At 39.7% G+C, this 26762-nt stretch overlaps 2 protein-coding genes across 3 annotated transcripts; both read right to left on the reverse strand.

Moving 5' to 3' along the window:
* Positions 1–1784: 1784 nt before the first annotated feature.
* On the reverse strand, positions 1785–16616 carry layna (layilin a). The gene is made up of 8 exons (XM_077206487.1): positions 16300–16616; positions 15871–15888; positions 14282–14579; positions 14049–14206; positions 12571–12615; positions 10623–10700; positions 3847–3949; positions 1785–3764 (listed from the first exon to the last, which is right to left on the reverse strand). Exons 1-8 carry the CDS (start codon positions 16373–16375, stop codon positions 3413–3415), a joined length of 1128 nt encoding a protein of 375 aa, XP_077062602.1. The 5' UTR covers positions 16376–16616; the 3' UTR covers positions 1785–3412.
* A 130-nt stretch (positions 16617–16746) lies between these two features.
* On the reverse strand, positions 16747–26049 carry hoatz (HOATZ cilia and flagella associated protein). 2 transcript variants are annotated; one of them, XM_077206492.1, is made up of 7 exons: positions 25785–26049; positions 25452–25487; positions 25283–25356; positions 25124–25162; positions 20613–20672; positions 17951–18006; positions 16747–16938 (listed from the first exon to the last, which is right to left on the reverse strand). In XM_077206492.1, exons 1-7 carry the CDS (start codon positions 25984–25986, stop codon positions 16875–16877), a joined length of 531 nt encoding a protein of 176 aa, XP_077062607.1. In that variant the 5' UTR covers positions 25987–26049; the 3' UTR covers positions 16747–16874. The 2 variants fall into 2 exon arrangements, with proteins under 2 accessions (XP_077062607.1, XP_077062608.1); XM_077206493.1 differs by lacking the exon at positions 25124–25162.
* Between the last annotated feature and the right edge of the window lie 713 nt (positions 26050–26762).

Genomic DNA, 26762 nt, shown 5'->3' on the forward strand with positions numbered 1-26762 from the left:
AAGGTCGATGGCAGCGGTGGTGGCCACTGAGAGACATCTGTGGTTGAACCTGGCTGACATCAGGGAGAAAGAAAAGGCTTTTCTCCTCGATGCCCTGGTTTCGCTATCTGCACTTTTCGGCGCCTCCGTTGAGACGATGGTAGAAAAGTTCAGAGAGGCGATGGCATGCTCGGCTGCATTTAAATCATGCATTTCATTGCGATCCGAATCCACGGCCAGACAGCCAGGGGGGCCTGGCCCATCCTGGTTCGAGGATCGGAGACAGGGCCAGAGGTTCAGCGTCGCCCCTCACGCTCCTCCTTCTCCTACAAGGAGTAGGTCACAGAGAAGGCGCGACTCAAGGAAGAAGAGCGATGATGATATTTTCCCATTAAATGGAATGCTTCTGAAGGTCTGGAGTTGGGCTTGGTAGTGAGCGCACACTTTCTAGCTTTTGGGTGGAAGGCCTTCATTTTAAGAATATAATTAAGCCCGCCGCTCTATGAGCAGCAGCATGATCTTGGTAGGTCTGTATTATAAGGTTGTTTAACTTTAGACCTTGGTTCCCTGTTTATAAAAGTATTAAGGGGTATGTTTGATAGGTATTAAATTAGGAATTTAGGGCCCTGAAGTTCCTGTTTTTATAGGTAGGCTTGCATACCTTATCACAGGCCTCCTTTTGTGATAGAGTCGTTAGGTTTATGTTGTAGGTAGTGCCAATCTTGGTCACCCAGTGAAGTGTACAGGTTGTCTTCATCTCATAGAGGAAACTCTAGTGAGGCCACCGTGCATGTGAGCTTCAAACTATTTTTTTCAGTGTGAGATGGCTTCCTCCCATTTGGGTTTGTCTCCTGAGGCCACCGCTTTGTATAAGCTCCAGATAGACCAACCAAGCGTTGGCCCTCATCAGGCCACCTTGTATTTGTATAGCAGGTATATACCTAGCTACCCTAAGTCTGGTAAGAAGGTTGAAGGACTCTCACAAGGCCTCCCTGCTAGATTAGTCCTAGAGCTGGAGGCGCTCCCCTTATCTAGGGTCCCTTTAGAGTGCCTAGCCTCCACAATGTTTTAAAGCACTGTGTAGATCCAGGATTGAGTAGAGTTACTCCCCTCGTTTGCAATGCCTGCTGAACAGTCCCTTCAGACGAAAAGAGGATGATATGTTCTCTAGATGCCCCTTTTATAATTCCTGGTCGCACTAGTAGTGACGACATAGGCTGTCACCAGTCAAATTCGATTGGTGTGATTGGATAGCTTTTCAGACACTGGTTCACGTGGAGGGTGTTCCCCAATAGCGTAATCGAAGCAGTGTCTCCTTCCCTCGTTTTTAGGGAACAGAGGTTACAGTCGTAACCTAGACATTATGTGACATTGTGCTCCAGCAGTTTTATTGACCACTTTCCGCGGTTGAAACACTGATTGATTGATTACATGATACATAATAAATGTTGATAAGTTGTACTGTATATTTCAACATAACTTATAATGTTAATTCGTGTTTATTTACTAGCAGTAAAGAGGAAGAGATGATCAGTGCCGCTTGAACTGAGGCGCTACAGCGATCTGTCTCGTCACAACGGTATTGTTTGAATTTCGTAATAAAATTGACAGAATTTGAAAGCTGAGACTTTTGTTTCATATCAAAAGTAACTTTCTCTGTTTCAGTCTCCTCTTTGCTTCTCGACCTTTCACTGCGTGAGAAAATGGATGTGTAGCGTGAGAGCTGGCAGCCCTGTACTACACATGCATGTAACTGATTGGTGATATATTTGCCCAAATATGAAAGTAAATATATTTAGTTTCAATTTCATTCATTTGTTTTTGTTTATTAGGGCTTCATTAACACCACTGCATACACATTCCAATATTTGCATAAAAAAATTGAAGGATGTTTGACCATTCATTATTTCACAGAAAAAGACAGTCTGCAAGAGATTGTCACAGTCTAATTAATTACTGAGCCCGATACAGCACATCCAGTAAAAGCAGCATAACATGGTCATGCAAACCAATCAGTTTGTGTTCATCCTTCAGAGTTTGGGTTTAAAGATGCATTAAAAACTGGTAAGTATTACTGTTCTTTTCTCAATGGTCATAGGAGCCTATATAAACTAGGATAGTATAGGCTTAAATAAAAAAGGTAAACTAGCGAATGTCTAATAATCATTACCTGTAAACTTAAAGTTGTTTTAGCAGTGAAACTATGGTAGAGAGTAAATGGATGGTAAATATGTAGAATTCTAGGAATTAGTTTTTCTCATTATTTTAATACATTTCGGAAATCTAACACATTCACACATTCCACACATATCCAGGCTTCTTTTGAGCTCTAGCGCAAACCTGGTTTGGTAACCATCCACTTTTTTTGCAATGCCGAAGAAAGCTATTTTCTTTTAATGTGCAAGACTTCCAGTTCATTTGCCGGAATAAATAAATAATTAGAAGAATATCAAAGTGCAATAAACGATGAGCAACAAACCAGTGTGTTTATGATTACGATAACTATCAAACATATTTCTTATAAAGTAATATTATCTTTATATTGTAATCATTACGAACACAAGTTAAAGTTAGGGTAGGCAATTTGTTTTATAAACACTTTTTGTTAAACTGCTTGAAACTCTTTTCACATCCTGATAGCAATCAATATTAGAAGTGATCTAAACATAAAAAATGTAGGCCTAGATATATATTCTGTGGAAGTCACCAGGAACAAAAAAATGTTCATCCAATCATTGCATTTGGTCCAAACGCCACAATGAACTGCAACTGCCTTTTACAGTTCCTCCTGAACCAAAACAACAGGCTTATGCTGCGTTCACGCCATGTCATAACCGTAATTACAAAATGGCAACCCAGTTCTACCCGGAGCTGTTCACAACCTCAGACTTGGATTTATGCGTTTCTATGTCAACACACATCAATGCCAAAATGAATCTGCAGCAGTCAGGTGGCACAACTAGAGCACAAGTTGTTTACGTTCATTATTATTGTATAAATAGGCTACATGACTTTAAATAGGCTACATGACGTTAACTAACCATGTACTATATTATAGTTGCATACTGCCATACTTTGATACACGCAGCGCAGAAAACACTGAGCATGGAAACAAGCATTTTCTGTAAAGCTGTTTTGAAATAAAATGTGTTGTGAAAAGCAAACATGAATTGAACATTAAAATACAGGTAAGATACCGGTGCAAGTTTTCTACAGGTACAATAACTGGAAGCGAATGACACTGGAAGCCTTACACATTCAAGTTACAAATGACCACACTCATTTTTAACGTTAAAAATAAAGTGAACACTTGAATTATAGATAATATTGGATATCTGGCACCAAGGAAATACTTGGGCAAGACATCGACAGGTAGGCTATTATCATTCTTAACAAGAGAATACAGAGTTAAATGCTAATGTCATATTTTATATCAGTAGCCATATAACTCATCCATCCATCCTTGGTCTCTGTAGTATCTCCCGCTTCCACGGCCTTGCAGCGTGTCATACATGTCGTTGGTCACAAAGCCGCTCTCAGTGCTGGCCAGTGTCACAAAACCACTTTCAGTGTCCCGGCCTGCAAGGTTGTCATAATCTCCAGGTGGAGTGTCTGGAGAAGAACCCAGGAAGGAAGTGTTTTTGATGTCAGGCCGTGTGCCAGCCAGGTCTGATTCATGCTGCCTTCGGATGACCTTGTAGACGTCAGGGCTCGGGCTGTTGCATCTTTCTCCAGCGGCCCAGTATCCTGGATCCTTTGGAGGGGTCTCAGTCTGTTCTTTCTTACTGCATGCATAGATTATGTTTTTTGCAATCAAATTTAAAATGGCAGGCTTTCTCTAGTAAAGAGATCAGAGAAACAACGCACCTCTTTGTGAACAGCTTAAAGCAGAAAACTCCCGTCGCCACAATCAGCAGCAGTAGAAGTGGTATGGTTGGCAGCACAATGTAAGCGATATTGAGAGCATTGTCTGAAAGACATGCAGGATATTGGTTAATATGTATACAGTCTGCCTTTGGTTAAAAGTATACAGCCTTTAAACACCATTCAAAAGTTTCGATTAATGTTTCTGAAAAGTCTCTTATGTAATGGCAAAGCTGATAGACTGATTACTCCAGTCTTAAGTCCAGTTTTAAGAATCCTTAAGAATAATGTTGAGACAGTTTAATGCTTTTTGTGGAAACCATAATACTTTTTTCAGGATTCTTCGATAAATAGAAAGTTCAAAAGAACATAATTTATTAAAAATATAAATCCTTATTAGAATGTTTGTCATTTCCGTCACTTTTGTTCAATTTAACGCACCCTCACTGAATAAAAGTATCCATTAAAAAAAAAAATCTTACTGACCCCTAAGTTTTGAACAGTGGTGTATACTTTTTTAAGATTTTACTTAAAAAAACACCAGGTATTCAGTTCCCTTTCGAGGGAACTCAACACTGCGTCGAGAACTCGACACTTTGGGGACGCTCCCTTAGCGTGCGCCTCTGAAGTAAGAATGAAACTATTCCAATCCTGATTGGTGTTGCGTCCTGACGTAACATGTGACGGCATAACCGGAAGTATAAAGGTGACGCTGAAACACACACACCAGCTATCGCTCTTCAGCAAGCGCTCTATGTTGAAACTGTCTGTCCTATTTATTGTTGTCTGTCCTTGATATGGCGAGTGAACGATTTACTAGATGTGTGCACCCCTGTCCTAGATTTATTACGGGCAGGGACACGCATCAGTTATGTGTAAATTGTTTGGGAGTGCAGCACGCACAGGCAGCTCTCGAGGGAGCTGCTTGTGAGCCCTGTGAAACATAAGCTCGCCACAAAATGAGCAGGAAGAATCTTGTCACAGTAAATTAGAAGGCTGGGAAGTGGCCAAGTGGCCAGTCTCAGCCGTCAGCCAGTTCTTCCCATCGCCTGGAGCAAAAGGAGAGCGGTTCCTCTCGAACCCCTCCTACGGGAGCTTGGCAACAGAGGAAACGCTCTCATTCTAAATCTGCTGGCCAGAAGGGTGACTTGAGGGCCGTCATTCAGGCTAAGAGAGCTTCAGGAAAGAGGTCCTAGCCACAGTGATAGGACCTCTAAGGGCTGTCCCCCCTGCAGTGAGGCAACCGAGGTTGTTTTCCCAGCGGAGCCCTTCGGAAAAAGATGCTGTCCCGCCGTCACTGACGCTTCGGGTCGCATCAAATTCCAGCGAACGCACACCGTGGCGCTCGCCCCAAAAGCTTGCAAAAGAGCACCACCTATGGTCAAAAAATCATTCTCGTCCGCTTCCTGCCAGTTCGCTAATTCAGAAGGTCGAGAACAGTGCTCGAGAAACACCCGAGGCCAGCCTTGAGAGGCTGGTTCCTTTAGTAAATTTTGTGGAGCGGTGGTGCCTTCTTCCAAATATTTCTATATGGGTCCTGAATATAATAGAAAAAGGGTACAGACTGCAGTTCGGTCACCAACCTCTCAGGTTTGCAGGGGTGTTACCAACTACAGTGGTCCCAGAACAGGCTCGGGTTATGGAACAAGAAGTACAGGCTCTGCTGGTCAAAGAGGCCATAGAATGTGTTCCCCTACCAGACATAGAATGTGTTCCCCTACCAGACAGAGAGGCAGGGTTTTACAGCCGATACTTTATAGTTCCAAAGAAGGATGGCGGGCTCAGGCCGATTTTGGACTTGAGGTACTTGAATCAGTCTCTGAGGAGGTTCAGGTTCAAGATGCTAACTATACCCATCATTGTGAATCAAATCAGGTCCGAGGACTGGTTTGTCACAATAGACCTAAAATACGCCTATTTTCATGTCTCCATCCTTCCATGTCACAGGAGGTACCTAAGGTTTGCTTTCGGGGGCGAAGCATATCAATATCGGGTTCTTCCGTTCGGCCTAGCACTCTCTCCCCGCACGTTCACGAAGTTTATGGACGCAGCTCTGGCTCCTCTCAGACTCCAGGGCATTCGTATACTAAATTATATCGACGACTGGCTTATATTGGCTCAGTCTCGGGAAATGGCGGTTCGGCATCGAGATGTCGTCCTTGGCCACATTCAGAATTTGGGGTTGAGACTCAACACGAAAAAGAGCGTGTTGGAACCAGCCCAGGAAACAACGTTTCTGGGTGTGGTATGGAATTCGATTACGATGCGGGCACACATGTCTCCCGCACGTGTCCAGTCCATCCTAAATATGGTTTCAGGAGTAAAGCTAGGTCGGGCCATCACTGTGAAGCAATTTCAAAGATTGCTGGGCCTCATGGCAGCGGCATCCAACATTTTACCTTTGGGCCTTCTATATATGAGGACCCTTCAGTGGTGGCTAAAAACCAAGGGGTTTTCTCCCAAGGGGAATCCGTTTCTTACGATCAGAGTAACGCGCAGATGCCTTCGTTCTCTACAAATATGGAAGAAACCTTGGTTCCTGTCCCAAGGGCCAGTGTTGGGAGCGTCATGTCGCCGGAAATCCGTTTCGACAGACGCCTCCCTCACTGGCTGGGGCGCGATCATGGACGGCCGCTTTGCAGGGGTCTTTGGCAGGACCATCATCATTCTTGGCACATAAACTGTCTAGAGATGATGGCTGTGTTCAGGGCTTTGAGGAGCTTCCTTCCAGACATCAGAGGTTACCACGTCTTAGGACGATCAGACAATACATCAGTGGTTGCTTATCTGAACCGACAAGGGGGACTCAGATCGCACCCTCTGTGCAGACTGGCGCATCAGATTATCCTTTGGTCCCAGGGGAAAATACTGTCTATCAGAGCAATGTATATTCCGGGGGTTCAGAATCAGGGAGCAGACATCCTGTCGAGGCAGGGGTTGAGGCCCGGGGAATGGAGACTTCATCCAGATGTGGTGAAGTTGATATGGGAGAGGTTTGGACCAATCGAAGTGGATCTTTTTGCGTTTCGAGAGACGTCCCACTGCCCACTTTGGTTCTCCCTCTCACATCCAGCCCCGCTGGGGTTGGATGCCATGGTACAGGCCTGGCCGAGGCTTCGCCTGTACGCTTTTCCCCCAATCGCTCTGCTTTCGGAAGTCCTGGAGAGGGTCCGTCAAGAGGGTATCAGTCTACTTCTGGTTGCCCCAATGTGGCCGACCCGAGTGTGGTTTTCAGACATGATATTACTCCTGATAGCTCCGCCATGGCAGATTCCTCTGAGGAGGGATCTGTTGTCTGAGGCGGAGGGCGCAGTCTTCCACCCTCACACGGAGCTGTGGAATTTGTGGGTCTGGCCTCTGAGGGGGCTCAGTACCTAAATGCTGGTCTATCAGCTGGGGTGGTTGAAACCATACTTAACTCTAGGGCTCCGTCTACTAAGAGATTATATGGCCTCAAGTGGAATGTGTTCGTCACTTGGTGTAGAGAACAGGAGTTAGATCCAGTAAACTGCCCGGTGGCTTCAGTTCTGGAGTTTTTGCAAGATCATTTCTCTGCGGGTCTCGCCCCTTCCACGCTTAAAGTGTACGTGGCTGCTATTGCGGCTTTCCAAGCACCATTAAGTGATGGGCGTCTCCGTGGTACTTGGAGAATGAGACCGACGACCAGGTCCAGGGTTCCCGCCTGGGACCTGGCGGTGGTTCTCGAAGGGTTATCCCTGGCCCCCTTCAGTCGGCTTCGCCTAGGGATCTTACGCTGAAATTGGCATTTCTCTTAGCTATTACCTCTCTTAAGAGGGTGGGGTATCTCCAAGCCCTGGCAGTGGTTCCAGCTTGCTTGGAGTTTGCCCCTGGCAGAGTTAAGGCCTTTCTGCACCCGAGTATGGCTACGTGCCTAGGGTTTCTACGAGTACGCCTCGGTCCACGGTCCTTCAGGCATTCCATCCTCCACCTCATGTGTCGGCAGAAGAAGAGAAGCTTCATTTGCTCTGCCCCGTCAGAGCTTTGAGCGTGTACCTCGAGAGGTCCTCTTCTTGGAGGAGGTCGGACCAATTATTGGTGTGTTTTGGGTCACCTAAGAAGGGGCTCCTGGCATCCAAGCAAACCATTAGTAATTGGATTGTTCAGGCTATTACCTCGGCTTACAAGGTGCGCGACTTGCCTTCACCTTTAGCTGTTAGGGCTCATTCGACTAGAGGCATTGCCTCCTCTAGGGCCCTCCTTTCGGGAGTGCCCCTCCAGGAGATCTGTGAGGCAGCCGGCTGGGCTACCCCGCACACTTTTATTAGGTTTTACAGTTTACACCTCCCTAGTACACCTGGCGCACACGTGCTCTCGTCCTAGTTGAGTGCCTGAATCAGTTTCACTCTGGGACAGGCCTTTTTTCGGTGCGTGGCCTAGTGGGCATTCGTTCCCCAAAGTGTCGAGTTCTCGACGCAGTGTTGAGTTCCCTCGAAAGGGAACGTCTCGGGTTATGACTATAACCCTTGTTCCCTGAGAAAGGAACGAGACACTGCGTCGCTCTGCCACGCCCCTCGAGGCCTTAGAGCATCTTGCTTCATCGCGAGGCTGGTGTGTGTGTGTTTCAGCGTCACCTTTATACTTCCGGTTATGCCGTCACATGTTACGTCAGGACGCAACACCAATCAGGATTGGAATAGTTTCATTCTTACTTCAGAGGCGCACGCTAAGGGAGCGTCCCCAAAGTGTCGAGTTCTCGACGCAGTGTTGAGTTCCCTTCTCAGGGAACAAGGGTTATAGTCATAACCCGAGACGTTTTCCAGTGTTGATTCAACATAGTTTAGTGGGGTCCAAACATCTGAGACCACGATTGAAAATATGTCTACAATTCAAACTCAAAAGATTTTATTAAATGATATTATCAGCATACCCATTTGAATGAAAACTTAAAATTCTTAGTATGGGTTATGTCAATGTGTTTAAAACCTGATGATCATAATATAGAGCATGATTTAAAATGATCCAAAAAGCATCTTGTGCTTAAGTTGAAGCAACAACGTCTGATCATCGGTACAAAGAGTCACAGGATCAATGACACAAATTTACTTATTGATTAGTGACCTATTAATAGTGCAGAAATATATAACTCATATAACAACTTAAACCTGTATGACTTTCAACTTTCAAAAGATATAACATTTTCTCTTTTTTTTGTCTATCAATTGAAATTTGAAAGTCCATACAACCTAAACTTTCACAAATGAAAGACATAGTTTGATACAAGCTTTCTGAAAAGACACGATTGCTTTACATAATGAACAGATTTAATGTAGACTCAAAACCTAAACTTTTAAATGGTAGTGTATAAAGGCTGTATCACACATGTATAGGAATGATCAACGCACATAAGTTGAGCCCATGGTAAACACGGAAGCTTGATGACCAAAAAACAAACCATACAAACATTGGTTGTAAGTACATGAGGTGTAACGTACCTCATGTAAGTACGTTTGAGCTTTGTTGACCATATTTGATTCTCTGGTCCCTTTACCCTTATATTGCACATTTTACGTTTCGAACATTTTGAAGTGTCAAAGTTTTGATTACATGGACTTCTATTGAGGGACAAAATCTCTAAGTTTTCATTAAAATATCTTTGTTTGTGTTTTGAAGATGAACGACCAGTTTGGAACGACATGAGGGTGAGTAAAAGACAGAAATTAAATTTTTATTCGAAACCGTACAACTACTGTATGTTTATACCGTTTTTAACTGAAGAAGATAAAATCCAATTCTTTTGGACCCACTCTATTTAGTTAAAGGTCCCATATTATGCAAAATTCACTTTTGCATGCTGTTTGGACATAAATGTGTGTTGGCAGTGTGTGTACACAACCACCCAATAGTGATAAAAATCCACTCACTCCTTTTTTATTAGTCCCCATAAATCATCAGCAGTGTCTCCAAACGACCTGTTTTCAGAATGCTGTTTTAGTGACGTCACTAAGTACAGGCCCCGCCCACGAGTGTTGACAGACACTGCCGTTCTAACATAGACCCGCCCTGATCGAGTTCACAGCTGCTGCACTGACGAGAATGTCTCCCAGCGTTGTAGGTGTTGTGTGGCTGGATGTATTAATCCACATAGCTCTCTCTAGTTACTCCCGAAATCTGAGGCAACCGCGGAAGACGAGGTGGAATTATTTTGTTTTTAAAGAAAATGCACCCTCAACTCTACCGAAATTCGTTTATGTACTTGCGCACTTCTTATATCGTACTGTTTACTCAGCTCTTACGGTGAGTTTCTGAAGTAAAACTGACGCAGTAAAACAGCAGACTTGTAGGCTATTAATAGTGGATACATACAAGCAGATGACAAATACGTTATAACCGTAACTAAACTACTAAACTATACCTGTTCCATCTCTATACAGAACTCTGACTCTGTAGGCATTATTTCCCGACTCCGGGTCAAAATGAACACCGTTACTGAGAGTTTCTGATATTATTATCATCATTCTCTGAGATGAAATTGTCCTGAGACTGAGCGCGAGCTCTGAAACTCCGACCCTTGTGCCGTGCTCATTTGCATTTAAAGGGCACACACTAAAACAGCGCGTTTTTCTGAGCACCAAAGAATGACAATTTAAACATGCTGTAAAAAATGATCTGTTGGGTATTTTGAGCCAAAACTTCACATACACACTCTGGGGACATCAGAGACTAATTTTACATCTTGTGAAAAGGGGCATAATATGGGACATTTAATAGGTATCCATGTCATGAGAGTCTTCAACCATGTCTGAGAGAAAAAGATTCACCTGGAGGTTCAGATATGACCACCCTCATGCCATCATCCTTCTCTGTGACAGAGGGGTATCTGGGTGTCGGAAAAGCATCTATAATATACGAGAATTAGGTTTTCATGAATTATCCTGTGTAAGACATCAATAAAACAGCACATTAAACAGAAAAAAAGTATTAAACAAAAGAAACAAGCACATACAAATAAACCAATAAATGCAGAGTTTTCCATATTTCACAAATGGTGGATTACAATGAATCCATCCAACATTAGGCCAGTGGTTCTCAAATTTTTTGACTCCAAGGCCCCCCTTTGTCCAAGACAATATTTGAAAATCCTGCCATGTAAGCTGATATATACGTTTGGTCCTTTTGTTATAATCAAAATTAATAAACTAAAAAATATCAGTTTAATGATGTACATGTTTATTTGTAGTATTTTGTTTTGCATTGTAATTAGGATTAACCTTGTGAAAAAGAAGTACACTTTAGCATACTTTAAAGGGCCCCTATTATCGATTTTTGAAAATGACCTTTCATGTAGCCTAGTGTATAGATCTAAGTGAATAAAAACATTCTGCAAAGTTTTAAATCTGAAAGTGCACTGTATATAAAGTTATTGTCTTTCAAAAGTAAGAGTCGACTCTGAGTCAATGAAATGAATCGTTTTTCAAACGAGTCATAAGCCGTTTCGTTGTGACGTCAAGACAAAACATTAGCATATTGCCCGCCCACTTATTACGCGTGCAGACACCAGGGAAAACTTGAACCTCAAACCTGCAGCTGATTCCTGTGGATACTGGATAGCATCATGTCGAGACGATGCTGTGCTCTACAATGTGAAGGTAAAGACAGTTTTTTCACTGCCCAAGGACGAGCATGTGAAGGATTAGTGGTTAAATTTAATCTTTACCACCATAACACAGCTGTATAATCCTAAACTTTTGCTGTGTTCCCTTTATTTTACTGACGACTGCTTCTCAAATAACGGAGTTCAATGCAGGATTCGCAAACCGCTTGCTCTTGAAAAGATGGTGTTCAAAATACTTAGTTTTGAGTTTTATACTGTGTAACGTTAGGTCTCCTGCTAACTGGTTAAAGGATAACTCCGGCGCAAAATGAACCTGGGGTGTAATAACACATTGGTACAGAGTCGACTGTTTATTAGTAAAGAGTCGACTGTTCTCTGGGATTTGTTTTCATGATAATCGAGTGTAAAGAGTTTTATCTCTAAAAACTGTTTAGCTTATAACGCTAGTATATGGGGCATATAATAAGTAAAAAGAGATCTCTAGTTAATACCACTAACAAGGCTCAAAATAGCCCCACACTAACACGGTAGCTTAATGAGGGTCTCTACATACAAACCGAAGCACTGAGAACTTTGTAAGTGTACAGACAGTTTAATAATAATATACTTTATAAAGACAGTACCATCTCAGAGCCATCTTTGGAAACCTATAACAACAGACTGTGCTGCTCTGGCCAATCAGAGCAGAGTTTTTTTTGTTCTGCTGAACACAAAGGAAGATATTTGGAAGAATATGGAAGTCAATGTTGCCCCACAACTATTTGGTTACCCATATTCTTTACAAATTCCTTCTTTTGTGAACAACTTAAGGGTGAATAAATGATGACAGAATTTTAATTTTTGGTGCCTTTAATTGCGGATTGCATGTAATGTACATCTAAAATTAGTTTTCTTTTAAAATATACTCTTAAATTTGAAGCACAATACAAGTGACATTTAATACAATTAAGATTTAACTTTTTAACAAGGGTATGTTAATATAACTAAATTTAAATAATTTTAAGACTTATTGAGGCCCTCCTGGAAGTTTCTAAAGCCCCCTACTGGTTGAGAACCACTACATCAGCTGTCTTTATTTTATTAAAAACAAAATAATTTGTACTAATTATGCAGAGGCACTATATTAATATACACATTAATAATCTCAAGCTTACCTTTAAATGTTTCATTTTCTGCAGGGATTGGTGCTGGAGGTTTATCTGAAACATCACATGATGACCATGTTATATCACATACTAAACAGGGGTGAGTTTCCAAAAGCCAACTGGTTGCAAGTTCCGTCATTACCAGCAGAGCAAAACTTGCGACCATATTTGGCTAACGATGCTTTTGGGAAATGCACCCCAGCTCTTGTAGCTCAAGGAAGCTCAATCAATCAAAATAATCAAAAATGTATAATGTAAATGGTAAATGAGAACTTTCCCAAATCAGGATATTGTGTTCTCCAGATATGTGGACCAGGTAAACGAATGGGATTTTTATGCTTTTTTATTGTTTACTAGATGGAAATCATAAGCCTGTTTGCTTTAAAAAATAGAAGCACAGCTCTATTTATAAAGCTGCACCGTTTTCAGTGCAGGATGAGTTACATGTAAGGGATAATGTACATCTAGCCATTTGTTATCGGAGAATAAACCCCAACAGGGTATTCAGGTCTTAATTCACCCTGAAGGGGTTTATTCTGCAATAACATCCGGCTGGATGTACATTATACCGCTTATTACATGGCTACATGCCACATAAGTAAATAATTAGATATGAAATAGGCTATTGATCTGAGCTGAAGTATCTTATTAGCTATTTAAATGCAAAGCTTCCAGAGAGAGCAGTTGCAAGCAAGTGGCAAGTAGCCTACAAACTAGACAGACATTTAAGGAATATGGTACTGTAATAATAAATAAAATAAAATAATAATAGCTAATAAAATAATCAAATCAATATTTTGTGTACAATTATTTAATTGTGTCATCCGGTAATGCGGACACACTCTTGTTTCATACAAATGCAGCTGCTGCCAATTTGCGACGATTGTTTTGTACACTGTAATGGATTATAAGATAACAAACAGGTGTTGATTTTAAAACGGTTTAATCTCAAATGAATATCTCTAATCCTCATAATTATTTATGTGGCAAAATACTGTGTAATAAGTGGTATGACTGTACCGTATACCTTCAATGTCCGTATAGTTTGAACTTTGAACTTGCCGCTTGCTAGCAACTGCCTTCTCTGTGGAAGCTTTGCGTTTAAAGATCTAATAAAGTATATGACTCAATATTTCTATCAGTGTCTAATTATTTACAGCAAGTAGCCGTGTAATAAGCAGGATAATGTACATCCAGCTGTTTTTCATCGTAGAATAAACCCCTTCAGGATGATGCAAGACGTCCTGATCACCCTGTCAGGGTTTATTTTGCGATAACAAACAACCGGCTGAATGTACATTATACCTTAAATAACATACCACTGGATGACACAATTGACCAACCGGAATCAAGTATTCCAGAGTCGTGTAATTAGCAAGTTTAATGCTTAGGTTTGTTCAAATCACCAAACTAAGAACTTTATGAGCAATATCATTAGTAAAATTAATTGACTGAGAAATTATTTAAATAAAATATGCCTTCCCAACCTTTGGTGTACTTGCAGATAAAGTTGTTTTTGGTTTCACAATTGTCATCATTCCACTGGAACATGTAAGGACCACCCTGACCCGGAGGAGCAGAGGGCTGATGATACATCACTACACACACCTCATACCCACAAGAAGGCTCATCCAAGTGCCAGTTCCTGTCACACACACAAAACAATGAGCAAAAGGACCTACATAGGGAATGTATCCATCAAATGCAGCTCTCGTCACACCTGAAGGTTGATTGGCTTCCATCCAGCCAGTAGTATTGAGATGGGCAGTCTCCATTTTTCTCCTCATAGTCTTGATCCCTACGAAGCCCTATCCAAAAGTCCCCATCTGATGCTTTTAGTTCATGAATGAAATTTTCTATCAGTCTCTGCTCAGTCTTAGACTCAATACTGAGAAGGTCTCCACCATCACTCCTGCAGGCTCGACTCGCATCTTCAAAGTTGAGTTTACGTCGGCTGTCCTGAAAGTAGGCGATTTTATAGCAGGGCTTCTCAGTACCACGCTTGCATATCTGTTGACCTTAAGAGACATATTATATATGTTAGAAAAGACAATGGCATGTAAATATATTGAAATATATTGATTAATCCCATGTACTTTTATTTAGATAACTTAAAGGGACATTTCACCCAAAAATGAAATTTATGTCATAATTTACTCGCCCTCAAGTTGTTCCAAACCTGTATGAATTTCTTTCTTCAGCTGAACACAAAAGAAGAATATGGCCCAAACTGTTGATGGGCCCCATTGACTTCCATAGTATGGGAAAAATAATACTATGCAAGTGGACCCATCAATTGTTTAGTTACCGGCATACTTCCAAATATCTTCTTTTGTGTTCAGCAGAAGAAATTCATACAGGTTTGGAACAACTTGGTGAGTAAATTCATTTTTGGGTGAACTATCACTTTAAGATTAATCATTTTGTATTTAGTAAATGAAACAAAAACAAATGTGTTGTGATGTGGGGTGTGTCTCAATCAGCACCCTGGTTCAGTAGTCAGGGCACTGATCAGGGAGTCGGCCATTTTAAGGGCTGTCTCAATGGAAAAATCCTACTAGTGCCCTGAAACGTTCGCTCCCTAAAGTAAATACCCAAAATGCACTGTGAAAACCAGGGAGCTCACTATGTTCCACTAATGGAAGTTCTAAAGTGTGAAACATAAATCAAGTGAGCCAACTTACCACACACAATACATGTGATAGGTGAAAACCATTATTTAATTATATTCCAGCATAAGTATACATCCCTAGGCAGGTAATGAACATAATCTAGCCAACATTTATATAATTTAGTTACTGCTGAAATGATGCATGTACATGTAACAAGCAAAATATTTTATCATTATGCACTTTAATTAACATTAAAAAATAATGTTGGAAAGATATCAGTTCTGGCTTTTTGCTCATAAATATTAATAGTGATATTGTAAGAGAACACCGTCATGTAGCCATAAATAGTGTCAAAGTGTCCCAATGTGTAGTAAGCCAGGGTCATTACGATCCTTAATTTGTGTACAAGATATATTCAGTATAAAACCCATAAAACCCAGTGCAATGATTAAGCAGTCTTAAAGTTACAACAGCAATGACAGCACTGAAAAGTGAGACTGAACTCAAAGTGCATTGTCAATAAAAAAGGTCAGCTATGGCAACCTTTTTTTTCTCCAGAACACAAATTTTCAGTTACATGTTTGATTATTTTTCTAAAAAGTAATGGATTACTTTTCGCTCTATGTATACCATATAAATATATAAATGACTATTATTTAATTTAGAAAAAAACGTTAATGTCTGCGGCAGAACATACCTCTGGGCTCGTAAATGTCTGCACCGCAGGGAGGATGGACAACACATCGGGTTTACAAGTGGTGAAGAGAGAAAACAGCCACTGTTAAAGCATCATCTAAAGAAGTCACTCTCTCCGTGTATTCAATCATCTAATTTAAATTACTTAAACAGGAAAAAGAACGAGTCTGATAGTTAAGTGAGCGAAAACAACAACGAAGTCAATGAAAAACCTAGGATAGAGAACGGTTTCTTTAGCATATTATAAAGAACCTCAGGTTATCAAAAGGTCACATAGGCTACTGCATAGATTAAAGTAGCCTATATAAAAGGTGACTTGTTCAATTTAGTAAGCTTTCCCTCCAAATATTACTACATATTAGCATATACTGTAATATTTTAAAATAGGTTAGTCGAATGTAACATTTTCTTTCTTAAATGTGCAACTCACCGCCCAGAATCTTTGACGCGCACGCGGAGATGCTGAATAAAACCAAAACGCAAGCACATTTTCTCATCAGTTCCATTTTGTCACCTTTGATCAAACTTCCATGGGTCTTAAAAATAATTTCACAAAAACAATGGGATTCCGAGAAAATAAAAAAGGAACATCCAACACGAGGAGGGCTTCATCCAGTAGAAAACTAATCACCTGTCCCGTTATCCGCCGAAATCTTTGTGAACATCCAGAGAGGCAGCTCAGAGTGAGACGAGGGAGCGTGACTGAGCCAACACACATACGATCATAACACGTCACCAACTGACAGTAACTAACACGCCATGGGCTTTTATTTGTAGATATGAACGAATTCCGTAACAGTTTACAAGCAGGCTAGCCTATACTATGCCTAATGATCTTCAGATATAAAGTGTTAAAAAAACAAAAACACATTTTTTTATGATGTAGCCTGCACATAGCCCTACGCTCATAGGTACAAGTAGGCTAGCCTAAACTTCTTGAACATTTGTCTACTATGGTAAAAAGACATGCTCTTCATGGACTAGTCTTTAATTTCATCAATATGTTTACTGGAGCTTCAGAACTTCTTTCTGGTCCTCATCCACAGCTGAAACTGTCTCTGGAGCCAATCTAATAAAAAACACAAATGATTTCAAGGTTTTCTAAATTGAAATTGGTTTAGGTAACACTTTATTTTACAGTGCCCTTGTTACACGTTACATTTACTATAGTAATAACAGTAAATTACATAGCACGCATTACATGCAACTAATCCTATTCCTAACCCTATAGTAGGCTACATGTTGTTATTTACATACTCAGTAGTTAAATGTATAATTACACTGTAACAATGACACATTGAAATAAAGTGTAACTATATAAAACATTATTTTATACAAAATACTTAATGCATTTTCTGTTATGCATTGTATTTAGATGCAGCAAACAAGTTAATCTCAGCATTATCATAATATGTGTCATGCTTGCACATTTAACTTAATGTTGCTAGAAACCAATCTGCTGCACAGGGTAATTAAAGTCTTCTACATGACATTAAGCAAAGGATTTTGCAATGATGCATTTATCAGAAAGGGAATTGTTTTGGATAATAGGGCAGGCAATCAATGCTGGTTTGAGATGTCTGTACAGAGCAGAGCAGAAAAGATCAGACAGATTTCAGATCAATAACTAAGCCTCAATAAGCTTAAGTTGGTTTTCCAATAACCCTTCATCACTCGGTCTGGAGATCAATTTTAGTAGGCTAAGAATCTATATAATAATGAAAATGTTAGAAACGGTCAGTTATTTTCCCTCTCTCTCTCTCGTAGAAATACTACCCCCCTTACCTGTTTACATGTTTAAATAATACTTGGGGGTGAGGCCCTATGTGTTTTTCCCTTTTATAATTGGATGTGATTTATGCTGTCCGCAGCAGTAAATTACTATTAAACACACAATTACTATTACCTTATTGAATGCAGTAATACACTGCACTGCACAATCACCTTTAATTATAAAAAGTTTATTGCGCTAGTATCCCTAAGTTGCAGTGAAAAATAATTTGCTAGATGAAATTATAATCAGGTACAGTATGTTAATCTCTGACAGAGAAAAATAAATAGCATTTTGTAGAGGTTTGTACCTTTTTACTGCTGGGTTGCCTTTTCTTGGTTTGTGTTGGTAGGAAATCATCTCCTTCTGTTGAATATACATATTAATTCTGCATGATATTAAATACAAGATGACACACACACACACACACACACACACACACACACACACACACACACACACACACACACACACACACACACACACACACACACACACACACACACACACACACACACACACACACACACACACACACACACACACACACACACACACACACACACACCCCCCAAACTTTTGAACAGTACTGGTAGTATTGTTTAATCATTTTGGGGGGCTGGGATATGTTGTTATCCATCTCAGTTTTGGCTGTAAAATGTACAGTTTTCAAGTTTACTTAAAGTTAATACATACAGGGATTGAACAATGAAACTGAAACACCTGGTTTTAGACCACAATAATTTATTAGTATGGTGTAGGGCCTCCTTTTGCAGCCAATACAGCATCAACTTGTCTTGGAAATGACAAATACAAGTCCTTCACAGTGGACAGAGGGATATCGAGCCATTCTTCTTCCAGAACAGTGGCCAGTTCATTTATACTGGTGGGGAAAACGTTTTCTGAGTTGCTCCTCCAAAATACTCAAAATTGGTGACAGTGCAGGTCATGGGAGATTTTCAACTTCCCTTCCATGTTCATCAAACCATTCTGTCACATGTCTTGCTGTGTATTGGTGCAGTATCATGCGGATTCATGGCACCCTCTTCAGAATAGCCTACACTTTTAAACCATTAGGTGCACATGGTCCTCCAGAATGGTTCGGTAGTCCTTGGAATTGATGCGCCCATCAAGCACAGTAGTGACATGACATTGCAGCCCAAAACATCACTGATCCACTATGTCAATAAAAAAGGTCAGCTATACTTCACTATGGGCACGCACCAGTCCAGGTGTTAAGCCTATTTGGGGCTTCTACACACTCTAACTCGCACAGATGTGGGAAAGACAGTGAATGCAGACTCATTAGAGAACATGTTCCACATTGTTTATAGCTCAAGATTTGCACTGTTGGCACCAATGAAAGCAACATTTGGAATTGGCACGAGTTACCAAAATTGGCTATAGCAGCCTGACCATGAATACTGACTCCGTGGAGCTCCCGACAAACAGTTTTGGTGGAAATAGGAGAGACAAGGTGTGCATTTAATTCAGCAGCAATAGTGACAGCTTCCTCTTGCATTGACAGTTACTCCTGTTGGATGTGGTTCATTCTACGTGGTGCTATGCCAACATTACCCTGGATACCATAGCTCTCCATACACCACAAACACTTGCTGTCCAGGGGGCGTATTACAGAAACGTTCTATCATAATTCTTAAGTTAAGATCTGACAAGTTAATTTAGGATTTTTCACAGATTTGTATAACAGACGCAAATCTTAAGTTGATTTAGGATTCATCTTACAAAATCTCATCTTATCTGTAGTTAGGAAATCTTAAACCCCTCCATCGAGTTCAGTAATCAACTCTCAGGTCTGTTACCAAGCAAGCAATGACAAGCAAAGTGCTGCTATGAAGTAAAATGGAAAAACTGGAGAATAGAGAAACAAAATAAGTGGTGCTGTTCATTAAGTGAAGTTTTGATAAGTTTGGTAGAAAAGGCAAAGCCTAATCCTTTATGTCATAGGAGTCTGTAATTATTTGTCAGAGTTTTTTCGTCAAAATGCAGCACATCATTTGGGTGTTCATAAAGTCTTTTCACCATCAAACATCGCTGTTCTTCATCTTGTATCATTAATAAATGTGACGCCATTCTCAGACAGGGCTATTATTGTGCGATTTTTACAGGCTTTCAAATAAAGCCTTTGAAGTTAGGACACTATTGGGGTTGTCCTAAAGTTAAGACAGTTTTTAGTTTTTTTTGTGGAGTTAGGATGCTTCTGTAATACCCTTTTCCTATTTGTAGTTAAGATAAGATTATGCATTTAAGAAATGTCATTTTGTAATAGCTTTTGTCCTAACTGAAATTGTCATGGTTACCAAACAGATAAGATAGGATTCTAAAGTTAGGATCTTTCTGTAAAACGCCCTCTGGTCACAGATGAGCCAGTGAGACAAGCACCAACAATTTGTATTCTTTTAAACTCTGATACTGTATGTGTCCCATTATGTTGTGTGGAATATGATCCGCATATATAGACAGGAAACCTCCAAAACTATTGCCCATTGTTTCAGTTTCATTGTCCAACCCCTGTACATACATGCATGCATACATACACTATGGCCTTTCTAAAGAAAAAATGACTTCATTTCAAGCAAACTAGGCTCGTATGGTACTCAGCAGGGGCTGGATAAAGCACCACTACCCCATAATCATCTGGCTGCTCCCGAGAGAGACATCAAAGTCTTGAGGAAACCCACCTCCTCCTTTACTTTCCTCTATAGGGGAGGATGCCCTAAGAAATGCTGAGGCTCTAGGGAAAAAGTGCTGAGGAAGGGAGAGAGAGCACTCTAATGAATGGGAGAGAAATAAAACACTTGGCTGTCTGAGGAACCCTGTCCTGCAGCATCCAAATATGCAACGGCTGTGTTATCAGAAGACCCGAGATGAGGTTAAGGCTGATCCAAACTGAACTGAGAGACCTGAGCGGATGTTTTAACCTAATGGGCCGAGTACTTTATTATTCTTACCTTAATTCGCTCATCCCTCTGCTTTTTCAGAAGGGCAATAATCTGGTCACGTTTCTTGGCCTAACGCAAATACGAAATATGAATCAGAATCCGATTTATTGCTAAGCATGTTTACAAACACAAGGAATTTATTTATCTTGATGGCAGAAGAAGCTTCCAGTTTACATTGCATAATAGTTACTGAAGTTATTTATCAACACCTACATTGATGCCAAACTGTAAAAGATGGTTCACCATGATACATATAATTGTGTTGAGTATAACAGCACTGCTGAAGTATATTCCAGCCGACAGCTGCACTTACTAAACAAGCCTCATAATTTTGATTTAACGCCCATTGTTTCTGGCTGCCCTTAATGTCATTTCATTAAATCCATTACATGCTTGTAGATTGTAACTATTTTTCAAGCCAATGTCACTTTATGGCAGGTTAATCAGTTATAGTAATGTAATGTAATGTCTTTGTTGATTATAATCACCCAATGTAAACATCTGTCATATTGCAATCTGCTAAAACTTGATCTTCCACGTTGAAGTAAACACTGCAATCAACATGATGACATATATATATATATATATATATATATATATATAAATATATTATATAAATTACTTTAAATTTTTTTAATTCAGCCTCAAATGCTTCTTTTACAGGGCAGAGAAAGATTTTATGAAAACCTCCCATGTATAATCCTCTGATGAGGGATGGGAATGAGGTTAATTTGCTAAGAGTAATCTCATAAAATGGATCTATCCTCCAGAGGGCCATCCATCTTGGAGATTCCAGGTTGATTACTCACAGCAAGAATACAGACATTACAGAGAGGGTACTGCCCACTGAACTGCTCGACATGCTATCTTCGGATGCAAGGAGATGAATGACGGACCAAATTGTGAAGAATACATTAAACACCCGTTTATATAGAATATGGAAGGCTAGAGTAAACAGCACATGGTAGAGATGGTAAAAATGATTCCATTATACAGACAGTCACACTTAAGATCATGCTAGAAAACATGATCATCAGGTTTTAAGCAAACTTGTGGAGTAAATGTAAACTTGATCTAACTATTTTGCGAGTTGGCAATTTCGTAAAAAATTTTGTGATGTGAATCATTGGAAAACTTATTATTTTTAGACCAAAAGTAAGCATTAAGATCTACCCTGACATTTAAGCAGATCATACGAATATGTATGAGAGAGATTGTATGAATTCATATGAATTAGCCACCAGTTTGGCAAAACATAAAAGTGTTTTTATGTACGAATTGCCATGAGATTGTGTTGGTTCACGCAGCTTTAGTGCTGCTTTCATCAAGGGGGGACATATTAAAAATGAAGACTCTCTGCATTCATGTTTCAATTCAACTTTGTTATACTGATACTATAATTTGCAATGAAAAACAATTATTAAAAAAGAACGAAAAATAATTGGACCCGACTATATGTACAGTTTACTCTTAAAATTGTGATGATAAAACATAATTCACGGACATACAACTTAAAGAACTGAAAATGTTTCTTTTCTAATGTCAGCTTTGTGAAATTGTAATGATCTACGTCTATGAATGAAACTCATATTTGGACATTTTGCATAACCGCATAATATGACCACAGAATTAAAAAACCTTAATGCTCATCAGGTTCTGTGGCAAGTGCGTTTTTTTGTCTGTAAAGCAAAACAACAAGTTTCTTGTCCCAGCAGTGCTGCCTAAAAGGGACAAATCAATACTTCCTTATTCTTGTACACAGATGAATTGATCCGCAAGACCAATGATTTCCTGCTAATCCGATTAGTAGATGTGGTGTTGGGAGAGAAAGAAGCTATGTAGAGATTCATCACTGCACAAATGTAGGGCTTAAGAGCATCTAAGCAGGCTCTTAAGGATTCTGCCAGCTAGATAGCATTACAACTGACTCCTCTGCGAGAAAATTTACACGAGTCAGACAGCGATGGAAACCTTTAAATTAAATCTGCAAATTTATTGGATACCTCTGTTTGAAAGCACTGAAAGTGGACAATCAATCAGCATAGAAACTGCCTGGTAATATGAAGCACAACATATCAGGTGCTTCAACAGCATAAATGATGCAAGGATGCATTACTGTACACATCAAAATTTAGGGTTAGGGCCCAGGTGTGTTCAAATTGAATCAAAGTATCAATAATAGTTATAGTGGTGCTTGCTGTAGCACCATTAAAATATCTACTTTATACCAGTTCTATTTAATGTTGTTATCTTAAATAATCTGTGATGCTCCTCAGATATAGGCTACTCATTGTGCTAATGCGGTGTGCTGAGCACTACTAGCGAATCCAGCCTGCCAGATCCACACTTAGAAAAACTGCTGATCTCAAATCATCTTTCACCAGAGATCTATAACTGCCATGCAGCAATCCACTGTTAAAGATCACAGCAAAGGGAGCATCAAGACAAACTCGGGGCATCTAGTCCACGTATTTTCAAAAAACTGAAGTATGCCACATGCAGTGGATATAAAAAGCATACACACCCCTGTTGAAACCTACACACCCCTGTTTTTGTAATGTAAAAAATTGAACAAAAATAAATCATATCAAACTTATCATAACAGACCATAAACATCACAATCGCAGCTCTTAAGGGTGCTTGTGAAGGCATATCTCAACAAGTAAATGTAGGAGTTTAAATAAAAGATCCAACATATTAGGAATACTTGATATGTGTCATAAGAGTAAGCAACTGTGTATCAAACACTCTATGTAGAGCGAATGTGAAACCTAGAGGCCTATAAAATCCGTTTTATTTTTTTCCAAATTCCGTTTTAATGTTTCCCAAATTCCGTTTTTTCCATTTTAATTTTTGCAAAATCCGTTTTTTCCGTTTTAATATTGGCGAATTCATTTGTTTTTTACCCTAGAAACACTTCATAAAAGTCATGTGGGAACGCAGGCTCATCCAGGTTACTGAAGTTAGCAGCGCTAGGAACGTTTTCAGGCTAATTAAGACCCCTCCGCTTCGTGTCGGGGTCCTCATCACCCTGTCGGGGGTTATTCTCAGAGAACAACCGGCTGAATGTACATTATCCCTTACACTGCCCGGCCAAAACAAGTTGTTTGGATTTAAATTGGCAAATTCTTAAGAGTCTTAGGAATGAATGAATTGGATCATCATTATTGCAGTTAATTTTTATGTTTTTAGCATGTTATATGTTTGACAAAAGTTCTTCTAACCGTAATTGTGTGTCGCTTTTCATTTTTTAAACAACCAGAACCATGTAGGAAGGAAGACACTAGAGTTGACTTTACAGAGTGCTTGACTCTTGCATTATCAATACAAGATCTTGACCAAGATTGATGCACCTTTTGAATAGAAATAACATCTCAACATTTATTTCCATCAAGAGGTGCATCAAGTCTTGGTCAAGATCCTGTATTGACAATGCAAGAGTCCAGCACTCTGTAAAGTCTACTCCAGCACATCCTAAAGACTTTCAATGAATTTAAGGTCTGGACTCAGAGGAGCCCATTCATGTGTGAAAATGATTTTTCATAGTCGCTCCCAACCATTCTTTCACAATTTGAGCCGCGTTTCCACTGCAAACCAGGAACTAGTAGGGACTTTGGGGTGGTACTCTGTGTGTTTCTACCGCAGGGACCAGGCTCTAAATGAAGTTCCGGGTAAAAATGTTCAGCTCAGAAAGTCCCTGCTCGTAAGGTAGAACTTTTTCAAAGTCCAGGAACTTTCGTTGGTGGGACTTGGAGGCCCAACATGCTGATTGGTTGAGGTCACACAGCAATTTTATTGGTTGACTCCACACAGCATTTTATTTCAACCACCATTTATAAAAGTCTGTTGCGGTGCGTGCAGTAAGAGTTGTTTGCAATTCGAATCAACAATGGAGTTTAAAAATGAAGACCAATGAAGAGGTTCGGGCTTTATTAAGCTTATATGCGGAGGACGAAATTCAGCGGGAACTGGAAAGTCGTGTGCAGTCTAACGTCACCGGACTAATTTGCCTAATTTTCACGGTACTTTAGACCAGTGTTTCCTGACCCTGCTCCTAGAGGCACACCAACAGTGCACCCTTATCTGACCCATACATTTCTGGTCTTGGAGTCTCTACTAACGAGCTGATGAGTTGATTCAGGTGTGATTGATTAGGAAGAGTTGGAATGTGTAGTGTTGGTGAGCCTCAAGGTTGGGAAACATTGCTTTAGACCGTGATGAAAACACAGACAGCTACAGGTCTGGGGGAAAAAAGTTCCTTCCTGGGACAAATTGTTCCAGGTCATTTCGGTGGAAACGTGGCTATTGTCATCTTGGAATATGGCCATGATGTGTCTTTCTACATGGTTGTTTAAGAAATGAAAAGCTACACACATCATCAATTAGGGTTAGAAGAACAGTTGCCAAACATATAACATGTTGGAAACATAATAATCACTGCAATAATGATCCAATCATAGACACAGTATGCAATATAATTATATATATAGGCCTATTGTTGTGTATCCATGTAAACCTACCTGCTGATAAAAACTGAATACTTTATAGACTGAGTATTTCTGCTGAGGCTAAAAAGGTTTGTTTGGTAGAATTCAGCAGAATAAAACAGCATTTTCTTAAGTATTCAAAACAGTTTAATGAAGCTGGTTTGTTAACATGCAGTGCCACTGAGACCTCACCATGTCCATGTATTTCTGTATCTCCTCTTGTTTTTGCTTCAAATAAACATCCTGCTGGATTTCATCATCCCTCTCTACCAAGAAAACAAACAGGCCAAAGGAGATTACATTTAATAATAATACAATACACTCATACAATCAATATAGCCTAACCTAAGTTACTACTTACTTGACCATGACGCTTGCTTTGCGGCAGCATTTGTGGCTAAAAATAAAACAAGAGAAGATTCTTCTTTACCTTATTTTATTGTAATCATTTTCACGCGCCACCACAATTTTGGAACAGTATTTAGAGACTACAATTTATATTTTACACGACATAGGCTACTTTTAAGCGCATAAACAGAATTTTCTCTAATGGTGCAATTAGAAAAAGTACTGTAAAGCACAACATTAAAGGTGTTTAAGCGTTTCACAGCTCATTCATACACGTTTGCAACGCACTTTAAGACAATTTGCATGTACAAAATACTTTGAATGACCAAATAAACGTCACACTTACAGTGCGAGGTCTTCGCAACTTTTAACCGCTGCCTGATGTCAGCAGAAACGAGACGAGACTCTATTGGAGGTTGTAGGGAAAGGGAGTTCCAGAAAACTTTCGCATATGCCACATCTTCTTGTGACGCTCCATCAAATACCGTATAAAGTTTTTCGATTTCTGAAAGGCTGTCTAAAACCTCTTCGTTTAGTTCTTCAGCCATAATAGTTTGCGAGCTTCCTGTTCTAGCCAGAGGTAACAGCCACGTGAGGATGTGTTACGGTTGCCATGGTGACTGAACGCTCAGATTAATAAACGGAAGTGCGGGGATTTTATAAGGAAAGAAGAGAGGCAACTGCAAAATATTCGTAGTTTTAAAGGGAATAAAATTGAAAATACTAAATACATTTTTAACAGTAATTTTAAGTTAGGCTAGACAATTTAACAGACAATAATGTTTTCTTGTAAATTACTTAATTGTAGAATGTATAACTTCATGTAGAATGTGCTTTGAAATACAAATCTGTTTTATACACAAGACAATACTCGTAACATATTTTTAGCCTACGTGTTTTTTGTAAGAATTAGCTTATAATAAATTATTGAATTATATATAAATTAAGATGAACAAATTTAAAATGGCGTTTCTAGAAATCCCTGATGCGTGTGTTTCAACTATTTTACTTAAATGGTTGTTTCTTCTTATTGTAATCAGTTATGTTTGTTATCTTTATAGCGCAACACTGCACTGTCTTGTAGCACATGTTTATAACTGACTGTACATAGAAAGCAAAATTTTGAAATATCTTATTGGCCTATATACCTACTGTATCCTATATATGGCTGCCCTGTACTGTCTATACAATCATCAAGGTCATATTAGGCTATTGTAAGCCATAGTTAAGCAGCACAAATAGTTAATAATAAATCAATATAAAAATAGGCCTACAGCAATGTGTAAATGCAGTCACCCAAAAAAGGAGATTTTTACAGCAAATT

This window comes from Siphateles boraxobius, unplaced genomic scaffold (assembly GCF_051911475.1).
Source record: "Siphateles boraxobius isolate OS27281-9 unplaced genomic scaffold, OSU_SipBor_1 56, whole genome shotgun sequence".
Lineage (NCBI taxonomy): Eukaryota > Metazoa > Chordata > Actinopteri > Cypriniformes > Leuciscidae > Siphateles > Siphateles boraxobius.

Excerpts from the sequence above, each read along its gene's own strand:
- layna (XM_077206487.1), bottom strand. The coding sequence starts at position 16,375 with ATGGAACTGATGAGAAAATGTGCTTGCGTTTTGGTTTTATTCAGCATC. Across the intron at positions 14,207-14,281 it reads GGAAGCCAATCAACCTTCAG|GAACTGGCACTTGGATGAGC; the intron begins GTGTGACGAGAG and ends TGTGTGTGACAG. Across the intron at positions 10,701-12,570 it reads AGAAAATGAAACATTTAAAG|ATGCTTTTCCGACACCCAGA; the intron begins GTAAGCTTGAGA and ends CGTATATTATAG.
- hoatz (XM_077206492.1), bottom strand. The coding sequence starts at position 25,986 with ATGGCTGAAGAACTAAACGAAGAGGTTTTAGACAGCCTTTCAGAAATC. Across the intron at positions 25,163-25,282 it reads TACAGAAATACATGGACATG|AAATACTCAGTCTATAAAGT; the intron begins GTGAGGTCTCAG and ends TAGCCTCAGCAG. Across the intron at positions 18,007-20,612 it reads AGAGGGATGAGCGAATTAAG|AAGGAGATGATTTCCTACCA; the intron begins GTAAGAATAATA and ends TATATTCAACAG.